Here is a 26,480-nt window from a genome sequence, read left to right on the forward strand (position 1 = left end):
TGTTAATGGTTAACAAACTATCAGTGCCTTTTTACATTATCTTGTTGCAATTTGAATACCTGCTAAGTGTAAGCAAGCCAAAGTGTCAGGATAACCTGTTTTTTATTGTTGTTGTTGTTAGGTTATAGATTAGAGATTATAGTATGGAGGATTTATCCCAGAATTAAAAGTGAAAATGGCAAATAAAGTATTATCATTTTTTAGTACTCAGGATAATCAGGCCATAATTAAATGTTCAAAGGCAAAAAGGAAACTGGATATTGCATTGAAATGACAAATTGATATTGTCAAGTGCTGAAATGTGTGCTGCCATTTTGTCTTTTACCTTTAATTCTGGTTAAAATGATCCTCTATATTATAATAATTATAGGATGTACCAGTAGAGATCTTTGTGTTGAATGGTTTGTGCGCTTATTTGTGCTTTATTTTCATATCCAGATATCTTACAGAGGAGTAACGTTACCAAATGTATTAAGTAGGAAAAACAACCAGCTAGTTTCTGTTTAAAGATTTTAAAAAAACAACAGTTTTATATTAATGAATCACAGTTGACTTTCTAAAACCACCACAGGTTCTGCTGTTTCTTTTCGAGTGATGCAAGGACACTTCACTCTGTTACAGAGGAAAAAGACAAACAAAATGTTATTTGATTTAGTGTTCTGCAGACTGCGGGGCAACCTCACAGCCTCACTACTATCAACTTCATTATCACAATCGCAGGCAATGACTGTTGTGACCATTATCACATCCACTTGTACTCAAAAGGATGATGAGGATAATACAATAACTACATTTATAAAGTACGTAATTACTTCACAGCTTAAATAACACATTCTGTTATTGTTTTACTAAAACTTAAATGCATCATTAGTCAGTCGTTAAGAAGATTGTTGCTTCGCAGTAGTAGCTTCATCCCCTTAGCATCTCACCTTTCTCTCTTAAGCATCTGTTGAATAGTTTCAGGTAGAGCTCGTCCAAAAGTCTCTGATATGAAGAGAGTGGCAAAGGCAGACACAACAGCCAGAGTCCCGAGTGTAATATAAGGCAGGTACTTAAAGTACACATCTGTAGGAGGGGAAGGGAAAATTAGGATAGGAGAGAGGCCCCGACCCTCTCTGGCGTGCCTGTACTGTATGTATGATACTGTATGTCAGGAAACTGTGCAAACGTGGAAAGACCTCACCTCATTAGTGTTCCAGGCAGGTTAAAACAAAAACTAGTGAGTTTAAAGTTTAATCAGAATCAGAATCAGAAACTGTTTATTGCCAAGTAACCTACATTACAAAGAATTTGCCGAGGTCTGATGGTGCTACATTTTTTTAACATATAACATATAATCTGACAGACAACAAGCATGTAAAAATATAAAGGTAAAAGAATAAGATAAGATAAATAACAAACAGTGCAGTGACCAAAATAAAGTGTCCAGGTAAAGTGTCCAGTATTGTCCAGTAGGGGGTGCGTGCGTTAATGTAACGCAGGGGGGACAGGGCGGTGTACGTTAATATAACGTATAACTTGTGTTTGTGTGTGTGTGTGTGTGTGTGGGGGGGGGGGGGGGGTCAGACCAGTTTACTCACTCAGCTGCAACAAAAAAGGTGCCGTGCAGCTGCCCAATCTGGAAAACATGGAGCACGTCCCTGTTGCTGTGTTCCTGAGCACTGTCGGGTAAAGCTCTACTGTGTAGACAAACATCAGGGCTGTACCGGTGGCAAAGCCAAATTTACCCAGCATATCCAGCGCAATGGACACCTCTGGTAAACCTGGAGGAGATGGAAAATAGTTTATCTTAAAAATAGAGTGGGAGGATTTGTGCATTTGAATTAAAAAAGTTAGCAAGGTCACAGTGCGATTTGTACAATGGGAAGCTCAAATGAGACTGTATGAGTCTATGTTTTGAGTATCATACACTCAACCTCTGTGGGCTTGCAAGGTGGTTCTGAAAGATTTGGAACTTTCTGCCTTATAGAGGACAGCAGCTGTGGTCAGCTTGGATACACGGTTTCATGGTGAAAAAGGTGAATGTAATGAAACTTCTCAAACCACAACTGCATATAATCCACTACTCTACCGTCTTTCCACAGGCTCAGTTTGTTCCAAAGGCTCCTATTTTCTCCAAAATATGACAAAATTTGGCATTGGCTTTTTTTTTTGGCATCAAATACAATCAGCCTGTAGATATAGTGTTATTTTTAACAGTTGGTTGGGCAAATCTTCATGGTTTGATGCGATAATTCTACATATAGCACCAATTCCTCCAGGTAATCCCGCCATGGCAATGAAATCAGATTTATTTATTTATTGCACTTGGTTATTATTTAATGTACAGTCTGAAAGGCAACTTTGGTTTGATGAACAATTCTGACACTGTTGGCTGAGATGTTCCAACTTAATCAGTGCTGCAAACTGCATTAGTCCAGTGTCCCCGTAGTGGAAAGTTGTGCAAACCATCATCTCTGGTGTTTTGTTTCAATTTGTTGGTGAGCTGATTGAATCCTTACTAATTCGACCACCATCTTAATAAAAGTTTGTTATTGTTTTTTTTAAATCACGAACACAAAGAGTCTCATTAACTGCAGCAGCTCTGGACTGCCTCTGACTTATCTCGGACTTACAGTAGGAGCTAGTTTTAGCGCGTCTTATTTGTAGGAGTTTCTCCCAACTCTGCCAGACAGAAGATATATTTAGCCCCAGCCTCTTATAATTGTGAGTGTCTCATTCTCAATACTTACTTTGAGGCACTAGCTGGATGAAGTACAGGGACAGTCCTCCCATGAGCATTGTACAACTAAATGACGGTCGTCGTGGCAAGTATCGCAGGGCCAGCCAGCTGGAAATGTATGCAGGCACCTCTACAGCTGCTGAGATGAAACAGCTGATGTAGGGGTCAGCACTGAGTTGCAGTGTGTTCAGGGACAGACCATAATAGCCAGTGGTGAGAGTGAACCTAAGCAAGACACAAATACAGACAGCAGAGATATTGAGGATGGGACATAAGTCAGATACAGCAGATCAGTGGTTGACAACCATGTGGTACTGAGAGCCATGTGTATATAAGTTCAGTCCTCTGAAACACAACAACTGATGTCACTGCTTAGTTCTTCCACTTTTTACTTTTATATGACATACATTATAGTTGGAGACCGCTACAGTAGAAAGATGGACAGATTGATGGATGTATTGTGATATGGATGGGCTTTTAGTCATCAAGTTAACTTTGTGCTTTTCAGTACGACATTTGAGAAAGATTAAAGTTGCAACTAGCAATTATTTTCATTATCGATTCAAGTTGATTATTTTCTTGATTAATCGATTAGTCGTGTCTGTAAAATGTCCAAAAGGTGAAAAATGCCCATCACGATTTCACAAAGCCCAAGGTGACATCTTCAAATAATAATATTCAGATTACTATCTCTAATTTTCTGTTGACTGACCAATCGATAAAGAATTAAGAAATATTCTTCCCAATTTGGTGTGAAAATTATCATCCACATCAAACACCTTTGGAATGAAGTGGGACACCGACTGAGAGCCAGGCCGTTTCACCTGATGTCAGTGGCCAACCTCACTAATGCTCTTGTGGCTACACAGGAGCACATCCTTACAGCCAGGTTCCAAAATCTTGTGGAAAGCCTTCCCAGAGGAGTGGAGGCTGTTTTAGCAGCAGATTAAGGCCCATGGTTTAGGAAAGAGATGGTCAGCAACCACATATGGGTGTAATGTGCGAGTATGTCCACATGGTTTTGGCCTTACAGCATCGTGTACTTAATTCTGTCCTACACACAATAGTGTGTGTAAAAGTGTAATAAGTTCTCAGACTCACCACACCATGCAGAGAATGGCTGTTGTAGCTCTGATGTTGCTGGTTCTTATCAGATCAAAGACAGTGTGGGGTTCCTCATTTTTAGACAGTCTCTTTTTCTTATCAACCTGCAAGATACAAAACTTTGGATGAAGGAATCTAATGTTAAAGGAGGATAGGTTAGCATGTTTTCAAAGTCTGTCGTAAAACAATAGTCAGGTGCCCATATGAACATTTAAACAGATTCTGCTTGGCGTAATCAGTTCCTCCTGTTCATACTGGCCATTGAAAGATCGCTTCCTAACATGTTTTCTTGCTGCAGTTAAGGTACTAACAAGACTAACTTATGACAACTGGATTTGTCTAACTCTGACTGCTGAAGCCTCATATTAGCCTCAGATAAACTTTAGTGTGATTTTTACACAGAACAAGAACTGTGGATTTTGTCCCCCAACACTTACATTGAAAGCACATTAGGAAGGGATCTTGTAATTGCCAGTATGAACAGGAGGAATGCCTACAGCAAGCAAAACCTATTTCAATGTACATATCAGTACCTTGTGAAAAAATGTGAAGTTGTCCTTCCGAAAACATCTACAGTTTTTGTGCTTTTTTGTTTGGTCCTGCATGCTTTAAGTCCAACTTACACTGTAATCTTGAAAGATGATCTGTGGGGCCTCAACTTTGTTTTTCTTAGCAGCATTTCTCACTATGGCCTCAGCCTCCTCCACTCTTCCCTGAGAGAGCAACCAGCGGGGAGACTCGGGGATGAACCTGCCTCAGTATTCAACACAGACAGATTCAGGGGCTGGTTTCACAAAGATACTTTAGACTGGTCTGTAGTGTTAAGTCTGTCTTATTTTTATTTTTAGATTAGTCAAATAAAGTTTGACAGTTTCACAAAAATAAAGACTGACTGATTATATCTTCATTTTTCTATTGCACTATCCTGTATGCTGCTGTAACAATGCAAATTTACCCACTGAGGGATTAATAAAGGATTATCTTTAACAAGATGCTACTGTAGATAAAACTCCACCATGAGAAATGTGAATCTTTTTTAATGTGATGTGATGAGTACAACCCACCACCAGAGAGGGATGTAGAGCAGGCCAGGCAGAGAAATAGCCAACAGGAGGGATCTCCAGTCCCTTAATAAGTAAGCAAAGAGTGGCAGCATCATGTAGCCAACAGCATAAAACAGACACACACCCAGTGATGAGAACAGAACACGTACATTGCCAGTCAAGATCTCTGTTCCTGCAGATTCAAAGGACATGACTGTATCAACGGTTTATCTGATAAATTTAATGTAGAGCCAATATAATAATAGTTACAGCAGGAGGTGTTTATATGTACCCAGCACGAAAGCAGCCATGTAGTTGGCAATCTGTCCCAAACCACTGAAGAAGTAGAGGATGGAGAACACCATCCATGAAGGGGAGAAGACTTGAGCAAAGGTAAAAAACATCTGAATTGCCATGGTGGCAAAAAGTACAGGCTTCCTTCCATATCTGTATTGAGAACAACAATTAAATAGGAGCAAGGAAAAAACCCAAGACATTTGATATTTGAGAAGCATGAACCAGAAAACATTTGCCATTTTTGCTTAAAAGGTTACCTAAATTATCTCTTTAGAACATATTTCTACCTGTCTGTGTTCATATCAGATTTAAAATGTTATGTATTTAAGTGCAAATATGCTTAAAGTAAAAGGCATTTGCTTCCTCATTATTAACACAGATTTTTAAAAAATAACCGTAAAACAGAATAAATACGGAACATCAAAAAACAATCTTAAGACCTCCAAATGGTAAGTGGAAGGGTGTGATGGCTCACAATGCTTCTTGAGCACTTTGTTAAATTAAATGACAGTGAAAGACATGTTTCTAATTCAGGGGAAAAAAAGGTTGTTCTTTGCCCTTTTTCAGAATTAAATCATTCCAACAGAATATTATTAGGCATGGCGTTTGATCAAATTAGATGAAAACAAATCACCATTTTGGCAACAAGATTTCAAAAGCATGTTTTCACATAGTAACCAATAGCTATATGTGCTTTTGTTCTTTGTACCTGTCTGAGAGCTGTCCTGAGAAGAAGGATCCAACAAGAACTCCTAGGAAGTAAATTGTAGAGGTGAACGGCTGCTTCCACTGTTCATTGCACACCAGGTCAAACTAGAATAGCCATGCATTTAGAGACATTTAGGGAAAATAAAAGCACAAAGCAGTCACAATTCTCAAAACTCAAAGAAATATTGGGAAAAATTAAATACATTGATGAGAGGGATCTGTGCTCATGGTATGATCCTTAATTAAAACTATTGCACACCCACACACACAATCGTGTTTTACATTGACTTACATTAATTTCCTGGAGACTTACCCCAACCCTTACCCTAGACCACCTCTCTTTGCAGTTAACCTTAAACCAAGTTCACCCCTAAAATGTAATGATTTATATAACTTGCGTTTTTGTCCCCATGAGGAAGGCAAACCCCTACAATTTGCCAGTGCAAACAGATTTATGCCCCCACAACACGTTATATGGTATGTTATGGTATGTAACATGTAATTCATGTCCACACACACAGTCTCACCTCAGAGACTATGGTGGATTGGTAGATGTCTCTGCTGTTGCTCCACCCGTCCACACAGCCCTCCTGCTCCAGGTCAGCGAGGTTGACGTCCCTGCCAGGAATAAATCCCTGAGCGGAGAGATTTCTGACCACATCCAGCCTGTACCTGCTGCACCTGCTCAGCTCCTGTTTACCATTCACCACCTGTTGGACAAAATGTAAATATGACACAGCTGTAGACAACAGCCCAACATGTGACATGGTTTTCACATTGGCTCTTTGATGTATAAAGAAACTTAAAGGTATGTGGCCATACCACTTTTTATGTAGAGCTGATTTAGAAGTTAACAGTAAGCATAAGAGATAATACTCAACAAACTACAAATGCATTTGCAAATTCTTTTGCAATATTGTAATGATTTCTTGGTCAGACTGGTGAACTTTCACTGTAAGTAACCAATCTATTAAACAGTTTGACAGTTGCGCATTGATTTACCTTTCTTGGGATGATAACACTGAGCCAGTCTTGGGTCAGGTTGACCTCAGGAACCATGCAGTGGTGACTGGGAATGTCAGCCACAAAGATGATGGATAAAATGCCGGTTCCATTGGGGATAGTTGTGGCACAGAGCAAGAAGAAGACCATCTGCTGGAAACGTCCCCAGTGACCCAGGAAGGCTGTGGTTTCATCATAATCATTCATAATACCAGAAATCTCTTGTCTCTTCTCCTACTGTCTTCTATGGTGTCTTCCTGCAAAGCTGTCTTACCTACAGTCCGTGAACGCACAAGTTGACTATGCCCTTTGTACTGTGCCAGTAATCTCAGTAGATCATTTTATGGCTTCAAACAAAAACATATCAGCCAACAGGAAATTGTTTTGACAACTCCACAGTTTGAATCAATCTAATGCAGTTGATAGTTTGAATCAAACAAAGTAAAGACTAAAAGCTTACACAAATTATGTATGTATATATACGTATATACATACATACATATATACATGTATACATATACACACACACACACATATATATACACACATATACAGTGCATCCGGAAAGTATTCACAGCGCTTCACTTTTTCCACATTTTGTTATGTTGCAGCCTTATACCAAAATGGATTAAATTCATTTTTTTCCTCAAAATTCTACACACAACACCCCATAGTGACAACGTGAAAAAAGTTTGAGATTTTTGCAAATTTATTAAAAATAAAAAACCTGAGAAATCACATGTACATAAGTATTCACAGCCTTTGCTCAATACTTTGTTGATGCACCTTTGGCAGCAATTACAGCCTCAAGTCTTTTTGAATATGATGCCACAAGCTTGGCACACCTATCTTTGGGCAGTTTCACCCATTCCTCTTTGCAGCACCTCTCAAGCTCCATCAGGTTGGATGGGAAGCGTCGGTGCACAGCCATTTTCAGATCTCTCCAGAGATGTTCAATCAGATTCAAGTCTGGGCTCTGGCTGGGCCACTCAAAGACATTCACAGAGTTGTCCTGAAGCCACTCCTTTGATATCTTGGCTGTGTGCTTAGGGTCGTTGTCCTGCTGAAAGATAAACCGTCGCCCCAGTCTGAGGTCAAGAGCGCTCTGGAGCAGGTTTTCATCCAGGATGTCTCTGTACTTTGCTGCATTCATCTTTCCCTCTATCCTGATTAGTCTCCCAGTTCCTGCCGCTGAAAAACATCCCCACAGCATGATGCTGCCACCACCATGCTTCACTGTAGGGATGGTATTGGCCTGGTGATGAGCGGTGCCTGGTTTCCTCCAAACGTGACGCCTGGCATTCACACCAAAGAGTTCAATCTTTGTCTCATCAGACCAGAGAATTTTGTTTCTCATGGTCTGAGAGTCCTTCAGGTGCCTTTTGGCAAACTCCAGGCGGGCTGCTATGTGCCTTTTACTAAGGAGTGGCTTCCGTCTGGCCACTCTACCATACAGGCCTGATTGGTGGATTGCTGCAGAGATGGTTGTCCTTCTGGAAGGTTCTCCTCTCTCCACAGAGGAACTCTGGAGCTCTGACAGAGTGACCATCGGGTTCTTGGTCACCTCCCTGACTAAGGCCCTTCTCCCCCGATTACTCAGTTTAGATGGCCGGCCAGCTCTAGGAAGAGTCCTGGTGGTTCCGAACTTCTTCCACTTACGGATGATGGAGGCCACTGTGCTCATTGGGACCTTCAAAGCAGCAGAAATTTTTCTGTAACCTTCCCCAGATTTGTGCCTCGAGACAATCCTGTCTCGGAGGTCTACAGACAATTCCTTTGACTTCATGCTTGGTTTGTGCTCTGACATGCACTGTCAACTGTGGGACCTTATATAGACAGGTGTGTGCCTTTCCAAATCATGTCCAATCAACTGAATTTACCACAGGTGGACTCCAATTAAGCTGCAGAAACATCTCAAGGATGATCAGTGGAAACAGGATGCACCTGAGCTCAATTTTGAGCTTCATGGCAAAGGCTGTGAATACTTATGTACATGTGATTTCTTAGTTTTTTATTTTTAATAAATTTGCAAAAATTTCAAAAAAACTTTTTTCACATTGTCATTATGGGGTGTTGTGTGTAGAATTTTGAGGAAAAAAATTAATTTAATCCATTTTGGAATAAGGGTGTAACATAACAAAATGTGGAAAAAGTGAAGCGCCGTGAATACTTTCCGGATGCACTGTATGTATGTATACATATATACATTACTCACAAAAAGTTAGGGATATTCGGCTTTCGGATGAAATTTCAGAATGCACCTAAAATGAACTATAACCTTTACAGGTGAACTTAGTTTGACCTTCTCTAAACCTTTGAATGCACATGTCCAACTGTTCAATGTTTCAGTACTTATTGCATAAGATGCTGTTCTCTAACAAGGTGATTAACCGCAAAAATCACAACAAGTGTCTGATCCATGAATCGACGACATTTGTATTTAAACAGTCCTCTTCATCATGCTGTTCACATTTTGACATCATGAGACCAAGACGACACCTAACAATCAATCAGCAGTACCTGGTCATTGCGAGGCTTCAAACGGGATGTTCTCAGAGGGAAGTTGCCACTGAGCTTAGAGTGTCACAGAGTGTCATCAGCAGGTTGCAACAGAGACACAGAGAGACTGGAAGAGTCACAGAAAGGCATAGACGTGGACGTCCTTCGGCCACATCCCATGCTGATGACCACTTCATTGTGAACAGTGCCCTGCGGAACCGGATGGTGAATGCCACTCAACTCCAGGCACGTTTAAGGGAGGTGAGAGGCACCAGAGTGTCACGTCAGACCATTCGAAACCGCTTACATCAGCATGGTCTGCGTGCTAGACGACCTGCAAGGGTACCTGACCCCACCACCAGGCACAGGCGTCATCGTCTTGCATGGGCCAGGTCGCACTTGCGCTGGACGAGGAACCAGTGGGCCTCAGTGCTGTTCTCTGATGACAGTCGATTCACATTGAGCAGAAATGATGGCCGCCAACGCTGTTGGAGACGTCAAGGAGAACGCTATGCATCAGCCACTGTTGTCACCAGATGAGCCTTTGGAGGTGGTGGTGTTGCAGTCTGGGCAGGTTTGTCTTGTCAATACAGACCTGCCCTACACCTTGTAAATGGTACTGTGACAAGCCGATACTACCTGAATAACATCATTAATCCAGTCATTGTGCTTCTGCATGAGCAACACAGGCCTGATTTCATCTTCATGGACGACAATACCCCAGCTCATCGATGTCGCATCATCAGGGAACGGCTGCTGGAGGCTGGGGTACCTCAAATAGAATGGCCTGCACTTTCTCCAGACCTGAATCCCATAGAAAAGCTATGGGATCAGCTGAGTCGTCGTGTAGAGGGTCGTAACCCCACACCCCAGAACCTCAATGACCTGAGGGCAGCCCTTCAAGAAGAGTGGAATGCCATGCCTCAGCAGACAATAAGTCGACTTGTGAACAGCATGAGACGTCGTTGTCAAGCTGTAATTGATGCTCAAGGACACATGACAAGTTATTGAGACATTGACATTTTTTGTTGTGGTATACCCACCACTGTTGTTAGCTTTTGTTTCAATAAATTGTTTGAGATGAAGAAATTACCATTGCATGCTTCTACTTAAATGACCTACTGTCATGATATAATATCATTGTAGCATGAACTTTTTACATTTTCCATAAATTTCATCCGAAAGTCGAATATCCCTAACTTTTTGTGAGTAGTGTCCTTAAAATACTATTTCTCAGAGAAACTAGAACTATGTGCACCTTAAAATGTATTCAGATATAATAAAAGGCAAATAAACTATAGTTTTGGGCCGTAGTTGCATCTGCAGCTGAAATGGAAACTCAAACCTCAGAGTAAAGAACTGGTGTGAGCAGAGGTTATTTCTACATGGCTATTAAAAATTAGCTTGTGACTTGGCACTTACTGAAGAAGTCTCACATTGATCTCAGTGTATTTAACAAAGCACAGTGTCACACATGGTTTAATTTTGCATTACCTGTGTTGTCTGTGAGAAAGATTTTTTTCTTTTAACTAAACAGTATGTTGTTACAGTATGTCATGTGTCCTTTGCAGAAACATGTCTCATCCTCCTGCAGGTTTAGGATGCCCCCACAACATAGTGAATGATAAAACAACAATAAATAGTAAATGGTGAAGAACCCCAAGCATAGTGAGACTCATTTTTCCAACAAAGAGTGTACAATAACACCAATTTTAATCTCAGCACAGTGTGTCCATAAGTCCTGCCTTACTTGAATGAATGTATAGGTAAAACATGGTCAGTGCTAAAACTATAAAAACCTTTACAACAGGTTCACATAATTGTTTGGTTGTTTGGTGTTCACATTCCTCTTGGTGTAAAGGTACTCACATTTATAATGTTATGTTGTTTATAAAGACAGGAGGATAATCTGTGTCTCCAACTGTGTGATCCCCCATTCCCATCCATTAAAATTCATACTGTAGTTTTTTTTTAAGTTTCTGTGAAGAGAACATGGTGCTGAAAACTTCAAAACCCAAACTGTTAAAGTTTACCAAGATGCTAAGATGACAACTACTACATGAACCCAAAGGTCCAAAGGCCAAATTCAACATTTAAAGTTCACATTATATTTACAAAAAAGGTTAATTTACATAATCATAGAGTTAAAAACAATATCTACTTAAAGTCACAAAACAGTTCAGGGGGTTTACAGGTTAATTTCCCCGATCAACAGTCACTGATAATGTTAGGAAAAGTCACAGCCACATCATCCCATGGTTGAAACTCTACCTCTACAAACACAGAGGTATAGACTTGTACTGGACCACAAGTCAAGTTCTTCCAGAAAGCCCAAGGAAAGAAATATATTGACTAGATTTTATTAAACATGCTGATCCAAAATATGATAAAAGCAAGTTTGTTTATTCTATAACTTCAGTTATACACTTCCACTGGTCAAAGTACTGTATTTTATGATTCATCAGTGATTATTCCATCATAATGTAATTGCAACAGGGAGAAGGAAGTACAAGCAATGTAGTGATCATTTTTTACCACAAGATGGAGCCACAATCCCTAACATGTCATTACGTTATGGTAATGAAACAATACACACTTAATCTGTATTATCATCTTTTCATTTTAGCATAGTATGACCCCTTGTCCTAAACTAATCATCAACTGTGAACATACTGTATTGTAGGTTTTTTAAAAAGAAACTGTGGAGGGACTATAGTGGTGATCATATTAAAACACGTGTGTCTTTAACAACGGACTCAAATCTTTTGTGAAGACATATTCCTATATTGTGTCAAAGTAAAAGTGGACCCTTGTATCCTGCCGACTCCATGCATACCACTGCAGTCATACAAAAGTGAAATAGTATCTTTTCCTGTTCCAACAATATGACCAAATGAGGCAAAAGTGTCATCGTTGTGTGTGTGAGTTTTTTTAAAGTGGTTAAGATTTCAAAGTACTCTGGTGTGTCCTCTGCCAGTGTCCACTGGTTTAAGGTTTAGAAACTATGATGTTATAGTTTGTCAGCAGTCTTAATCTGAATACTACAAGAAGCTCAGTACGTTTATAATTTTCAAAACATTATCAGCAGACCAGTACTTCAGTACAATTAACCACTTACTCTATTCTACCCACACAACAAGACCAGAATTAAACCAGCCTACTGTCATGGGAACATTCACAGGCCAGTCACTGAAAGAAACTTGTAACCATTGTGAAGACTGTTAGTGTTTTACATTTGAGTCCACTAATGCTGATATTAGTTAGCAAACTTTTTTTTCACAGATATGAATATCTAGTTCCTAAAATGTCTGATAAATCTGAAATTTAGTTTTAAAGATAAATTGATTGTGTTACAACAGAAAATGATTTACATCTCCATGATCATCACCACTCTGACAACAGCAGCTCTGGCAAAAGGTAACACTTCAGGATTATTATGTAGTTATTACGGTGTGTACTCCAAAATCACTTATGATTTATAGGTATACACCATTATTACCACTACCACTACTTGAGTTACCATTACTTTTACATCTACTACTGCTGCTGCTGACATATACAGTCATTATCACTATAAATAATAACCAAATTAATAATCACTATTCCATTCACATTCCCAATGTCTAGCCCAGTGGCAGGGCTGATGGTGGGGATACTGGTGACAGTGTAATGCAAAAGGTCCTTCACCTCCACCTCCATTATAGTCAGTCTCGTCTCTTCTTACCTACACTTAAATACTAAAAAAAAGTGAACTACATGACTATAACAAATCTCTACGTCTTTCTGCACAGCACTGGATGTTCAGTCAGCCACTCTTATCATCATGGGCTCCAAAACTGGAACACCATTGTTGCAAGCTAGAGAAAGAGATAAGTTTGAAGAATAGTACTTTGTCTACTAAAGGTGTATATTTGTGTGCATGTGTTCATGGGTATGTTAATTTAGAAAAGCTTGTGAAATTGTGCATTTGCTAGAACTACAGTCCACAACCGGAAATGGATAGAGTTCACTTACCATCTATTAAATCAATTATCCATTAAACAAGTAAATATACATGGTTTAAGAGCCATATAGGAGCCATGTCCAGGTATGCCTTTGCAACCAACTATCAACAGACAAATTTGGATGATTTGGTTATCCAGATATAGGAAAAAGGCACCACTTGGATGCAAAAGGAAGTTCCTGTCAAAATTCAAATTTGAATTACTTAGCTTCCCCGCTGCAATAAAATGTATTGTGTTGGAAGAAAATTATCATTCTTTGTATGCCTCCTATGAAAGAGCACTTCCTCTTGCACAATTTGAACACCAATGTTAAGGGTACAGTTATATAATATACAACACTGCTTTGTTGTTTAACTTATAGGAATGTTTTTCTCAAAATTAAATAACTCTATGTTGAAAGAAGTACGCTAAAACTTTTGCTCATTATTCCTGCTGTTAATGAATGCCTGATACCATGTTGTTGCTGCCTCTGATTAACAGTATCAAATGCAAAACAATCAATGGTGATTTCTTTTTGCACCTAATGTTCTTTACTGATTTATATGAGCGAATAAAACTTTTGACAAATCAAGTTGTTGCTAGTCTGCTTTATTGCATTGTTGAATGCAACACCTCCTGTTAGTTCATCTGTGTTAACAGCAGATACGAGGTGCATCTCAGAGTTTCAAATGAGGCACTGGCTGAGGAAGTGACAGAGAAGCAAAAAAAGCTGTGGTTTTTAACTGTCAGTCTCACACATTGTTTAATTTCGCATTACCTGATTTGCCTGTGAGCAAGTTTTGTGATGCATATGTTTCTGAGTAACATGAAGTATATGGTTTTTAAATAAAAAGCTTGGCTAAACAGCACACTGAGAATCAGGACGTGTTTTTTCTTCATGTGTCCTTTGCAGAAATACTACACCACATGTGGGTGTTGGAGCCATTTGGTTTTTAAAATGGAGGGCAACTTCTTCTCCCATCAATTGTAGTTCCTTATCCATGCCTTAATAAACAAATGATCAGCATTTAAATACTTATATTAGAAGTGGTGCTATAAGCTGTTTCCTTTAGCAATATAATACTGGTAATATTACCCCTTAAAATGTATACAGTATAGTTATAGCTAAAGGATGGTGCATTTACAGCTGATAGCTTTTTGTGCAGTTGCAGCTAAAATGGAAACTCACACCTCACCTTAAAGTGCTCTGCAGTTATAAAAGAGAGAGCACTGATGTCAACGGGGAGTACTTCTAAATGGCTTTTGAAAACTTGTTTGTGACTTGACGCTGTTTTACAGAAAATATTTTCATTCTTCTGTGTATTAACAAACAAAACATTTTTTTAAAATAAAATGATGAGGAAGCCAGTGTATTAAGGCAGTCCCACACACATGAATTACTATATTGCTGAATGTAAAAACTGATAGAGGTTCTCAAATGAATCTTACATGAAAGTCACATAGTTAATGTTCAAGACATCAGTATGACAATCTGTTATTTTGTCAAGTGTATGATCCCCAGCCCTTAACTAATCATCCATTAAGTGCAAATTATACTTTTGGTAAAGGGAATAAGGTGCTGACCTTATAACTCACATAAACTATAACACAGTTTCACAGAGCTGCAATCTAATGCAATTCAATATAACAGCTCTGCCATAACTTCTACCTTAAATTTTATACTGTTGAGTTTTGGTGACATTGTTGAAATATATAAATTAAATTACATGTTTATTAATGAGGTCATAGTTAAAGGTGGTGTTGGACTGGACTACATTATACTGAGAGCTGTTCCTCATGTTTTGTCCTCACTATTTACACACGAGGGGGGAAGAAATTAGGAACACCTCTCAATATACTGACCTCAATGCTTAATTCAATTATATGTTTAACACGTCTAACGTCAAACCAAGGCTATGGCCCATAATTACCAGACCTGCAGAATTGTATGTTATAACAGCTGGTACAGCATACTTATTAGAGCATTTAAAAAGTCTTTTGGTTGGTGTTTAGGCCCCTCTGTAGACATACACCAGGAGCAGAGGTTAAGGCCCATAGTAAAAATTTATTTTATGGTAAGTTCATTTAGAAATAGTTACAGGAAGGTGAATCTGAATACTCTGTTCACTGACAAGTTGTGGGTGACAACACAGTAACCGCTTCCTTGATTCTTATAACAAGACAACAAAAAGACAAGAGGAGCATAAACCAGCCTTCAGTCAGTAGAAAATTCACAGGTCAGTGTTCAACAGCTACAAAGAAGGCACCGCACCATTGTGAATGCGGTGAGTGACAGTTTTGAATTTGAATCTACATATGCTGGTTTTAGTTGAGTTTTAGTGAGTTTTGTCATGATTTTATAGTTTATAAAAGATATAAAAACTATGATATGACTCACATTGTTGATTTTTTTTTATATCAAAATTGACTTTAATTTCAAACTAACAATCCTTGAATTTAGTAATTGTACAGTATATAAATAAAACATACCATTTAAAATTACATTTGATGTATGTGTTCTAACAGAAAAACAATGATTTCCAGCTACATGATTATCACCGCCCTGGCAACAACAGCTCTGGCAAAAGGTACATTTACGTGTAAACGTATGTTACTGCAGTTAACAGTATGGTGTAAAATCAATTTAGTACAAAACATAAACATTTTATTGTTTTTTGTTTGTTTTTTAGGGTCTATTGAATACAGTTTCTCCGAACCTACAGGAATCCGGCAGCGTTGTGGAGCTGTGGGACAGCTGTTGATTTTTCATCTGCCAAACACAGCAAATTCAGAGATTAAGTTAAAAAAGGATAATGAACATCTAATTTTCAAAATAGTCAAAAATAAAATAGTGACTCTGCATGAGGATTATGCGAATCAGCCTGAACTCTTCACTAATGGAACAATCAAACTGGGTAATGCAATGAAGACACATTCTGGAGATTACCTGTTGGAAGAATTTGGATCTAATGGTACTTTACTGAAAAAACTCAATGTGCATCTAGAAATACAAGGTAGGTAAAAAAAAAAAAAAAAAGGTTAAAATTGTAGAAATATCTTTTCCAAAACAAAATTTGTGTTCAATACCAGTTTTGGATGAAGAAGCTTATTAAATATTAGTGCTAATCAAAAAGACTGTTAAATGCATTTATGCCTATATATTTTCTATCCACTCTTAAAAAATATCTGCAGCTTAAAGATGAGACTCTTCTGTCAGTATTACAAATTGCAGCAGTAAATATAAAATCTAATCAGGAATAAAAACTATTTCTATTATTATTTATTTTAATTATTTCATCTTTTATAGCTTATGCAGTGCATTTAATTTCATGTTTAAATATTGTAAATATAACATGTAAAATTAATTTGTTAACATTTCTTACATTTATTATATTTACATTTGGAAAAAAATATTTGATCAAACTTTACATTTCATTATTTAAATTTTTTTGGGAGCATTTTGCGATTAATCGATTATTAGACGGCACAGGAGAGAGAAACAGGAAACATGCAGCGGGAGAGGGAAAGTACATGCAACAAAGGTCAAGGCTGATGTGAGTCTTGTGAGGCCACTGGACTACCAGAAGTAACCAGAAAGAAAAATCATGATTGGATTTATTTTCTTAAACTGTCTGATGTAAAACATGCGATAGTGGCAAGCTGATGCACCAGCTAAAGTTTAATTATTTTATGATACATCATTATTTCATCATCATCATCTACCTCTGACCTACAGTGTGTTAAGCTACCATTACATATCGTAAACAACAGATGATGAAAATGTGTTGTCACCATTGTTTCATTCCATATTCTCAGTTACATTGATACCCCTCTAAAACATGCAGTGAGAATTATCTAATAACTGAAACTATCTCGGTGTTCTTTCTGATGGAGCATTGAAAATATTTGAATACATAAGTCTGAATTGTGCGAAAAAGTTTTTTTCTACAGTTGAACTAGAAATTGGAATTGATAAAGGCTCCATAATTTTCAGAATTGGTGGTTTTCACTTTGCATTGACTACTGTGTATACTGTATATGTGACTACATGTTTGTTTTCCAGCTGCTGTGTCGAAGCCAGCTGTGTCTCAGATGTGTTTGTCACCAGAACAGATGAAGATCAGCTGCTCATCTGAGGGAGATGAAGTAGAGTTCATTTTGACTTTGGATGGTCATTTACTGATGCAGACCAGAGGCCACAGTCAGTCCCCGAGCAGCTGGACAGCAAACATGACTGAACAAGACAAACCCAGTGTTTCAAATGTTACTATCAGCTTACATGGTCAACTGACAGGAAACTTGACGTGTCATGTTCGGAACAATGTCAGCAGAGATGAAACAGTTATTTACCTAAAAAGCTGCAAAGGTACAGCTTTTAAAAGACCCTTGCTTTCTGTTGTAAATATCAGCTCTTCACAACTATTTCACATTCTTTATTCCAAATTTTCAAGTATTAATCAATTAGCTTCACTCATTTATTTTCTGGCTGCTTAGCTTTTAGAAGTATTAGTCTCAGATTTTTTATCTTATACATGTAGAACACCTGATGGAAAACAAAATAATGGACAAGAAATATATAAGAAACTTCTTGGTAGCTTTGAAATTGACATGTCAACGTCATCATCTAATTTGGTTTGATATTTGTTTGTGTTTTCTAGATGTTTCCTCTCCTTCCTTTCCTGTTGTGACAGTGGCTGTGATAGCTGGTGTTGTCACTCTCCTTGTAGCTCTGTATCTTGGTATAATATATAATAAAAAACCAAGACCCACGACTGTTAATGCGGGTAAGTAAAAGATGTTCTTCCATGTCTTCAACGGTCTCAATAAGGACCATACTGACATTAAGTTTAAGATTTTCCACATTTCAGATAGCTATTGCATTACATTCATTTAATACAATGAAAATAATTTCATAAAGACTTCCTTGAAAAAAGGTTAAACAGACGACAAGTTGTCGTCTGTGATAGGTTACCACACATTTCACATCTGTTTTGAATTTTTCCAGGTAACTCAGAAGAAATTATCTACACAGATGTTAAAGTGATACAAACTACAAGGAAAACCAGACCCAACTCACATCAGAATGCAAGATAATTTTATCCTAACATATTGTTAAATGGCAATAAATGATTAACAATTAACCCTGACCCATTTTGAACACCTTGCTGGAAATCTTATCGAACCCTTGAGATAAATAAAATGTGATCAGGAATCATTGTCTTTGAGGCTTGAAAAGAAAAAAGGTGAAAAAAAATTGTGTGATTAGGATACTTGTTACCAGACCTACTACACGGCACTATGCACTATTTTCACAGTAAACAATAGTTTTCTTTTCTCTTGATTTTTGAGCAACCATATTAAAGTTCTTTTTGAAGCATTCATGCATTTGCTTCTCAAAAATAACCATGCTTTTATGTTATTTTATTTTCTGTTATTTGCCTTGTAATTGTGTGGCACTGTAGACAATTTATGAGACATTTTTCGAAGTGCTTTGTATTATTTACGTGTATTTTTCAAATACAAATAAATAAGTAATTAATACATTAATAATACTGATGATTTCTTCTGGGGGGGTGGGGTTTATATACACTATCAAACTAAGGTCTACCAGAATGAAAATAAGTAACTAACTAACTTCTTAACTGTTTTAAGGTTTCCATGCAGTGACAAAAACATGTAGTATTTTGCTTCATAATGAACTTGTAATTAGTCATTGGTTACTAATCTAACAATAAAAAGTGTAATTCGTGAGTGAAATTTGGAGGATACACACTGTTCTTGCAGTTACAAACAGAAGGAAGTACAAGCTGCAAGCAATGTAGTGATCATTTTTTACCACAAGATGGAGCCCCAATTCCATGTCACTACATTGTGGTCATGAAACAATACACACTTAATCTGTAATATTTTCTTTCCATTTTATACATACTGGATTTGTGCACAGCACTGTTTCCATCATGTCACATCATGTCAGAGTCACCCAACTCATAATTCATCCCCATTATTAATTTCAGTAACACAATTGCTTTGCAGCAGGGGTGCCAACACAGAAAAAAAAGATTAAACCTTTGCTGCAACGCAATCATACTTTGCATACATTTTATTTAAACATTAACAGCCTATTTCAACTCATATAATTACAAACCGCTGTGTGTGTTATGGCATGTGATAAGTCATAGATCAAACGGTGCCTGTAGCCACATACCAACACAGCCCCTTTTCTAATGCAGTACTATTTTCAGTCTGAACATGCGCTTACAGTCAACATGGGCCACATATCAGAGGGCCATTGCTTTAGTGATTAATTTCTACAATCATATTGTTTTTTCATGCTTCATGTACATATAGTGCTGCTAACTGTACCTTGTGCAATTTTGCTGATTGTTATGTGCTGTAAACTGAGCTATGCCAGACAAGGAAGTCTGAGCAGTTTTATATGAAACATTATTGATAATTAGACCTAATGATACATAAAGACATAAATCAAGCCATGGCTAAAGTGAAAGCTTGATTTGTTAGTCTCAACTGTGTTAATTCTCCTACCAGACACATCAGTTTACCACACCATGACCACATATCTCTCTGCCGTTCTTTTTTACCTCTTATTCGTTCTTTGCAGTCAAACACAGACAGTCCCTATGCCTGAGCCACACTGAAAAGAAAAAAGCTGTGGTTTTTAACTGACACACTACCACATGATGCGAGTTTTTAGTCAGGCCTGCAAACCAACCCAGTCCCTTTGAAATTATATTTATATCCTATTGATTTGCAACAGCAAATATGGAAAGGAAACACAATGTTGCCCGTAACTGTTTCAGTTTTCTACCGTTTGGTGTTCTTTGTAATTAAAAATATAAATACTGGTGTGTCAGTGACTGAAGCAGAGACTGAGAACGGAAAAAGTTGTGGCCCACACCTTTTTCCGTTGTGTTGACAACCCGAGACACAAGTTTATCATGTCTAAGGTGTTACTTCCTTTTAGTATTGGTAATGCGAACTATTGTGAATAATGTAAGGTAAATGGTTTGGAAATAAATATCATGTAGTTACATGTTAAGAGGCAGGAAGTGCTTATTTCTTTGTATTATCTTTTGCAAAAATAATATGCTTGCCATCTCGTTGAATGAATAATAAAAACATAACAGATTTCTACACATGGGTGGAGGAACCATTCAGAGATTTGATTACAAAATGGGGAAGTGACAACTCAGAGTCAGCAGGATAATCTCCTCTTTTCTTTCCCTGTCACTAATCTTCCACTGTGAGTACACTTCAGGTACTGTAGGCTTTATAGAGGTAAAGAAATTATGTTGGTGATAACTCATGTACACTATAACCCGGTATCGCTGAGCAGCTGAATTGTAGTGTGATGCCATAACACCCACATGGAGTGCACACTACAGTTTTATTAGAAGACATGGGCACATATGCAAAATGAGCATAATTTTTAAACTATAGTTACAGCGGGGCAGCTTGGTTGGAAACATTGATATAACGGTCGGAAAGCTCACAAGCGACATCTGTTGGTTAACACGTGAACGGTGGAGTCGAGCACCCCATAGCTGGTAACGCCACTAGAACAAGAACAGCCGAATATCGATAACGTAAGTGTTACTTCAAGCAGAACGGTAGCAAGACTACTTTGCTTGCTTACACTTAACCAATGTTTTTTTTTTACTCCAGTCCAGTCCAGTGCTGATTCTTCCCAAGGCCTTGAAGTGATCAGTTTGAACTTTCATATTATTTTCTTTAATATTGTATATTGTCAAATTCTTTGTAAGACCCTGTTATAGTTGTTGATTAAATGTGTGTTGAATAAATTACTGATTTCTAACAACACATTACTTAGTCCTATTTTCGAGTCTCCCGCACCTGGAGGCCGGGCCCTTATATACTTGCCACCAGGCCTAACAACTTTTCTGGGGGAAACCCTGTACAGGTAAATATCCCTGGTCTGCAGTCAATGATAAACTTATGAAATGTAGAAGCTACATTTCACATTCATTTAAAACTCTGCCCCAACAACTACAAATTACAGACTTGTCTACACTAAATATACCCATCCTCTCCCTACATTCTGCTTCTTTATTCCACAAAGCAAGGCAAGTTTATTTTCACTTTGTCCTCCACTGTGTGTTTCATGTCCACTGTATGGCATCTTTTCTGACATCCACCAGCCTGCGTGATGTGTGTCTTTACTAATGGACTTAATACATTGGGACATCCTGGCAACTAAAATAAAAGAAGACTCTATTCAATGGTTTAAGTGTTAGCAGTCTTTTTCTGAATACTACAAGGTCAGTAACTTTGTCATTAAACTGAGTACATGTAACTACAAAAAGGAAAAGCAGCCAAATGTTTCAGTAGTACTTTGCTGAGTATAAATAACCTCTTCCTCAATTCTCTCTACACAACAGAAGACCAGAAAGACACAGCCCCATGTCAGTGCGAAATTCACACTCCATTCAATAAGCCACAAAGAAGACATCCTACTGTAAAAGCGGTGAGTGAAATTTGCTTGATTTCGAGCCAGTTAGATGAGTTTCAAGTGTGTTGAAAATGGGTAATAATTTATTACTCATTGCATGATTTTTAGAATTTCTAAGACATTAATTCTGATGACTAAAACTGTCTTCTAATTATGCAGATAATCTACACATGGCATCCACGTTGTCCAAGCATAATGTTTATCAAAGTGTATTCTTAATTTAAACTTAAAATCATGAAACTGGAACATCGTTTAATTTGTTGATTGTTTTGCCTCACCATGTTTTAAAGATGACTGGATTGTGTAATAACAGAAAAATGATTTCCATCTACATGATCATCACAGCTCTGATGCCAACGGCTCTGGCAAAAGGTACACTTCAGTATAACTGTGTGGTTATTATTGGTGTGTTGACCCAAACAACTCATTCATGCAATATTTTAGGTCATTTAAAGCAGCTACAATATCACATTATACATTTCATAATTCATTTTCTAGTATTTTGTTCATTTGCAAATGACTGAAACCCTCATCAAATATTTAATGCTAATTATGCTATTAACTACATGATAAATGTACAACATTGACTGATATTAGAAATAGGTTAAAAACATTCACATTAAATCTATGACTCTGAATTGTTGCCAGTCAACAGCACAGGAAAAAATGTATGTATGGATGTATGATATTTATTTTCATTACAATGGTCAGGTATGCTTTTCTTTTACCTCCTGAAATGAAATGCTAATTGGTACGTGGCATTGTTTAAAAAATATTTGAAGTTTTATGTTGTTCTTGTTTCTATCAGGGTCTTTGGGATGCAATTTTTCTGGACCTACCGGAGCTCAGAAGTGTTCTGGAGCACTTGGGGAGCCATTGATTTTTCACCTGCCAAAAAATACAGAAAGATTAGAGTTGACAAAGATTGGGGTATCCAGGGTAAAGATTTTAACAGTACATAAGGCAGTGAAAGTACATGAGACATACATCAATCACTCTGCATACTTCACCAATGGAACGTTCAAGCTGCATAATGCACGAAAGACAGATTCTGGACATTACCAGCTGCAAATACATGGACCTGATGGTAAATGTATGCATGTAATCAACATGCATCTAGAAATACAAGGTAGGATGTTCAAAAAAGTAACAAGTTGTGGAAATGCTTCTCCAAAATAGAAACTGTGGTCAATACCAATGGAGATGAAAAATGTCCAAAAAAGGGTTAAAAGACTAACATTAACAACTATATTATTAAAATGTGGGACTTATTAGTTATGAGATTTAATTACAAAATGAAAAAAACACATCTATATCAAATCTTAAAACCTGGTTACTTAAACAGCAATTTTCTGTACGGCCCTTCATCAAATTATTTTTTAAATATCATATCATAATTTAATGGTCCCAGCTACACAAATGTGTGATTTTGCTGCTTTTCCTTTTAATTACTTTAATCATTTTTATGTATTTTGAATAATGTTGAGGTTTGGACAGTTGGTTAGACAAAACAGGCATTGTGAAGGTCACAATTGTGACAGCATCTCTCATTATTTTCAGATTTTTTACAAACCAATCACTTTAATATATTAAATATTTTTTACCACTTGTATTATTATATAGTGGAAGTGGTAAGTTCTGTACGTTCTTTTCATTTGAAATCTTTAGAATCATTAAAAAGCCCTCAAGCATTGCAACAATTACGGGTATCTGCCAATTCTTACCAGCTCAGTTGTCTTTCTGATGAAAACGTTTTAATAACTTTTAAATGTTTTAGGCCTCAAGATGTTTTTCTAGAATCTATCTATCGATAGATAGATTTTCATGGTACACCTCACCTCAACAACCTCAACATTATTCAAAATACATTAAAATTATTAAAGTAATTAAAAGGATAAGCAGCAAAATCACACATCGATAGATATACACACATACACACACATGTGATTATATGTTTGTTTGTCTTCCAGCTCCTGTTACAAAGCCATCTGTGTCTCAGACGTGTTTGTCACCAGAAGAGATGAAGATCAGCTGCTCCTCTGAGGGAGATGAAGTAGAGTTCATTTTGACTTTGGACAGTCATTTACTGATGCAGACCAGAGGCCACAGTCAGTCCCCGAGCAGCTCGACAGCGGACACACGGTCACTGGCTGGGAGTACAGATAAACAACATGAACCCAGCGTTTCAAATGTTGCCATCAGCTTACACGGTCAACTGACAGGAAACTTCATGTGTAATGTTCGAAACAATGTCAGCAGAGAAGAAACAGTTATCCGCCTTACAAGCTGTAAAGGCAGTGTATTTCAAGGTACAATTAAATTCTATTTTTATTTATTTACTTACTATTATTCATTTACTATACTACTTTAATTACTAATTAATAACGAATTCATTTGATTAATATAATCTCACTGCCATTTCACAATTTTTTAATAGATTTATCAAAAGGAAAAAAAACAAAACAAAAATTTTCCAGCTGTATGGGACAGGTTTTATAGATACATAAAGCCTGATGCATACGTAGAGTAGCCATATGGCATAATCTCATATCCAGTCACCTCAATATCTAATTTAGATTTGATATCTAAAATTAGGTTGATGTTTGTATTTTATAGGTTTCATTTCTCATGTGACTGTGACTGTGGCTGTGATAGCAAGTGTTGCTACTCTACTTCTCCTTTTGGCTCTGTTTCTTGGTATCAAATATTTAAATAAGAAAACAAGACCCATGACTGCTAATGAAGGTGAGAAATATGTTCTCTTAATTCTCATGTCTTCATCTACTCTGTCTCACTGAGGACTGTACTGATATCTATACAAACGTTTGCCAAATTAGTATGTAAAACATGTACAACGTATAGTATTACTGTAGTTTTATAGATATTTGAAAGTATTTTTTTGAGGTAGCTCTGGCACTACATTCAAGTGTACCATGAAAATCAATATGGAAATACCTGAAATGCTTGCATCCAAAGTGTCTATTATGATTACACTGGGGAACAATTTGAAAGAAAATTTCTGTTGAGTTAGATATTTATGCTGATTAAAACTAAAATCGGCATGCTGATTCCAAAATTGCAGTCAGTTTTTTTCTAGCACGTCAAGTTTTTTCTCCACAGCTTACCCTCCAGATAAGCAAAATTCCACTGATTAGCTGTAGTAAGACTTGCCAGCTGATTACGATTGGACTCATCTACAGCTACGTGGCAACTTGTTTGCGCAGTCACAATTGAGACAGTGCAGTGAGAGGTGTGTGCAGCTCCCAATAGGTCAGTAATATCACACACATATCTGTTAAGTACAGTATTTTTCACATTTTTTAAGAAAACGGGGATCCTATAGTTCAAAAACTTGACATGATAGAGAAAAACTGACATCAGTTTTGGATTCTGCACCCAAAAATTAGTTAAAAACAGCTGTCAGACCTAACTCAACAAAAATTGTGTTCCCCAGTGTTATCTAAGTTACATTACCATTATGTGGTAGCATAGTTGAAAACATGGACTGATTTGACAAGTCTCAGAAGCTTAACCACACAATATTAATTTGTTTTCCTCATTTCTTTCAGATAATGCTGAAGATGAAATTGTCTACTCAGATGTAAGAGTGATGAAGCATACAAGGAAAACCAGACCCGACCCACACCAAAATGCAATGCAAAATTAATTTTCTCCTAAAACATTATTCATGACCTGGCCTTGGCATAAACCCTAACTTTGCCTACCAAACCAGGGGTTTTCAAGGGGTTTCCTCCTACATAGCCAAAATGTGTTTACATTGCTTTGGGTTTTAAAGCACCTTAGTTGAGGTGTGTGTCACAGTCGCTGCTGCTGCTACAACTAACCGTGTTGATAGGCAGGCCAATCAGCGAGCCAATCTACAATAACTAACTTCCTGTTGTGTTTAGAACACATGTCCCTTTCACCTCATGCAGCATCTTTGCCTCACGTCTGTCACCCTGTCCATCAAGTGTGTGTAAAAATCCTGTCCATACTGGGACAAATATTGACAGTGAACAGAATACTTATTTTCTTTTTGATTCATGAACTACAATTTTAAAATGGCCTACTTTGTTTAAGCATTTACGCATGAGGTTTCAAACAGCTTTTTTATTAATGCTTTAAATTCAGTGATTTGTTTTGTAATTGTGTGTGGCAATATGAAGTATTGGAATTAAAAATTTAAGTATTTGGAATCTCTGGTAGCGACTGTTTTTGCAGTTACTCAAGTTTGAGTTGCAAGTAATGTAGTGATCATTACTGACCACAGGATGGGGCCATAACCACATAGTTGTCAGGAAAGGAAATCACTATAAGCAATCTATCTTGGGTAACTTCCTCTTAATTTTAGTATGGCTATTAACTTTAAATCAGCAGAGTATTGTTTTCACCCTAACTGTCAAATCATGGTAAGGTCCACTTAACCACATAGGCTGCAAAGACAAATGATGAACTTGAACAATAAATTGCAGATCATATGGTCATAATAACTGCAATAGAAAGGGTAATGTACACCAATCGAGCAGTGGGACTTTAAAGAATGTTTTAAAAGACACATTTTTCTCATTTCTGCTTTGTCAAATAGGCATGTACTAGTAATCAATTGATAAGATATAGACAGATAGACATATTTC

General features: G+C 37.4%; 3 protein-coding genes across 3 annotated transcripts; 2 read left to right on the plus strand and 1 right to left on the minus strand.

The window, feature by feature from the left end:
* Window positions 1-542: 542 nt before the first annotated feature.
* Window positions 543-7,083, minus strand: LOC139294964 (organic cation/carnitine transporter 2-like). The gene is made up of 11 exons (XM_070916990.1): window positions 6,877-7,083; window positions 6,402-6,584; window positions 5,876-5,979; window positions 5,162-5,316; window positions 4,891-5,062; window positions 4,450-4,576; window positions 3,824-3,930; window positions 2,733-2,947; window positions 1,581-1,763; window positions 930-1,065; window positions 543-612 (listed from the first exon to the last, which is right to left on the minus strand). The coding sequence occupies exons 1-11, from the start codon at window positions 7,081-7,083 to the stop codon at window positions 543-545; spliced, it is 1,659 nt and encodes a 552-aa protein (XP_070773091.1).
* An 8,808-nt stretch (window positions 7,084-15,891) lies between these two features.
* Window positions 15,892-18,578, plus strand: LOC139294784 (uncharacterized). Its single transcript, XM_070916704.1, has 5 exons — window positions 15,892-15,946; window positions 16,049-16,372; window positions 17,422-17,724; window positions 18,017-18,142; window positions 18,364-18,578. The coding sequence occupies exons 1-5, from the start codon at window positions 15,892-15,894 to the stop codon at window positions 18,450-18,452; spliced, it is 897 nt and encodes a 298-aa protein (XP_070772805.1). The 3' UTR covers window positions 18,453-18,578.
* A 3,585-nt stretch (window positions 18,579-22,163) lies between these two features.
* LOC139295429 (uncharacterized) lies at window positions 22,164-25,513 on the plus strand. Its single transcript, XM_070917621.1, has 5 exons — window positions 22,164-22,218; window positions 22,655-22,975; window positions 23,817-24,155; window positions 24,463-24,591; window positions 25,416-25,513. Exons 1-5 carry the CDS (start codon window positions 22,164-22,166, stop codon window positions 25,511-25,513), a joined length of 942 nt encoding a protein of 313 aa, XP_070773722.1.
* The last annotated feature ends 967 nt before the right edge of the window (window positions 25,514-26,480 follow it).

Source organism: Enoplosus armatus, chromosome 13, assembly GCF_043641665.1.
Source record: "Enoplosus armatus isolate fEnoArm2 chromosome 13, fEnoArm2.hap1, whole genome shotgun sequence".
Taxonomy (NCBI): domain Eukaryota; kingdom Metazoa; phylum Chordata; class Actinopteri; order Centrarchiformes; family Enoplosidae; genus Enoplosus; species Enoplosus armatus.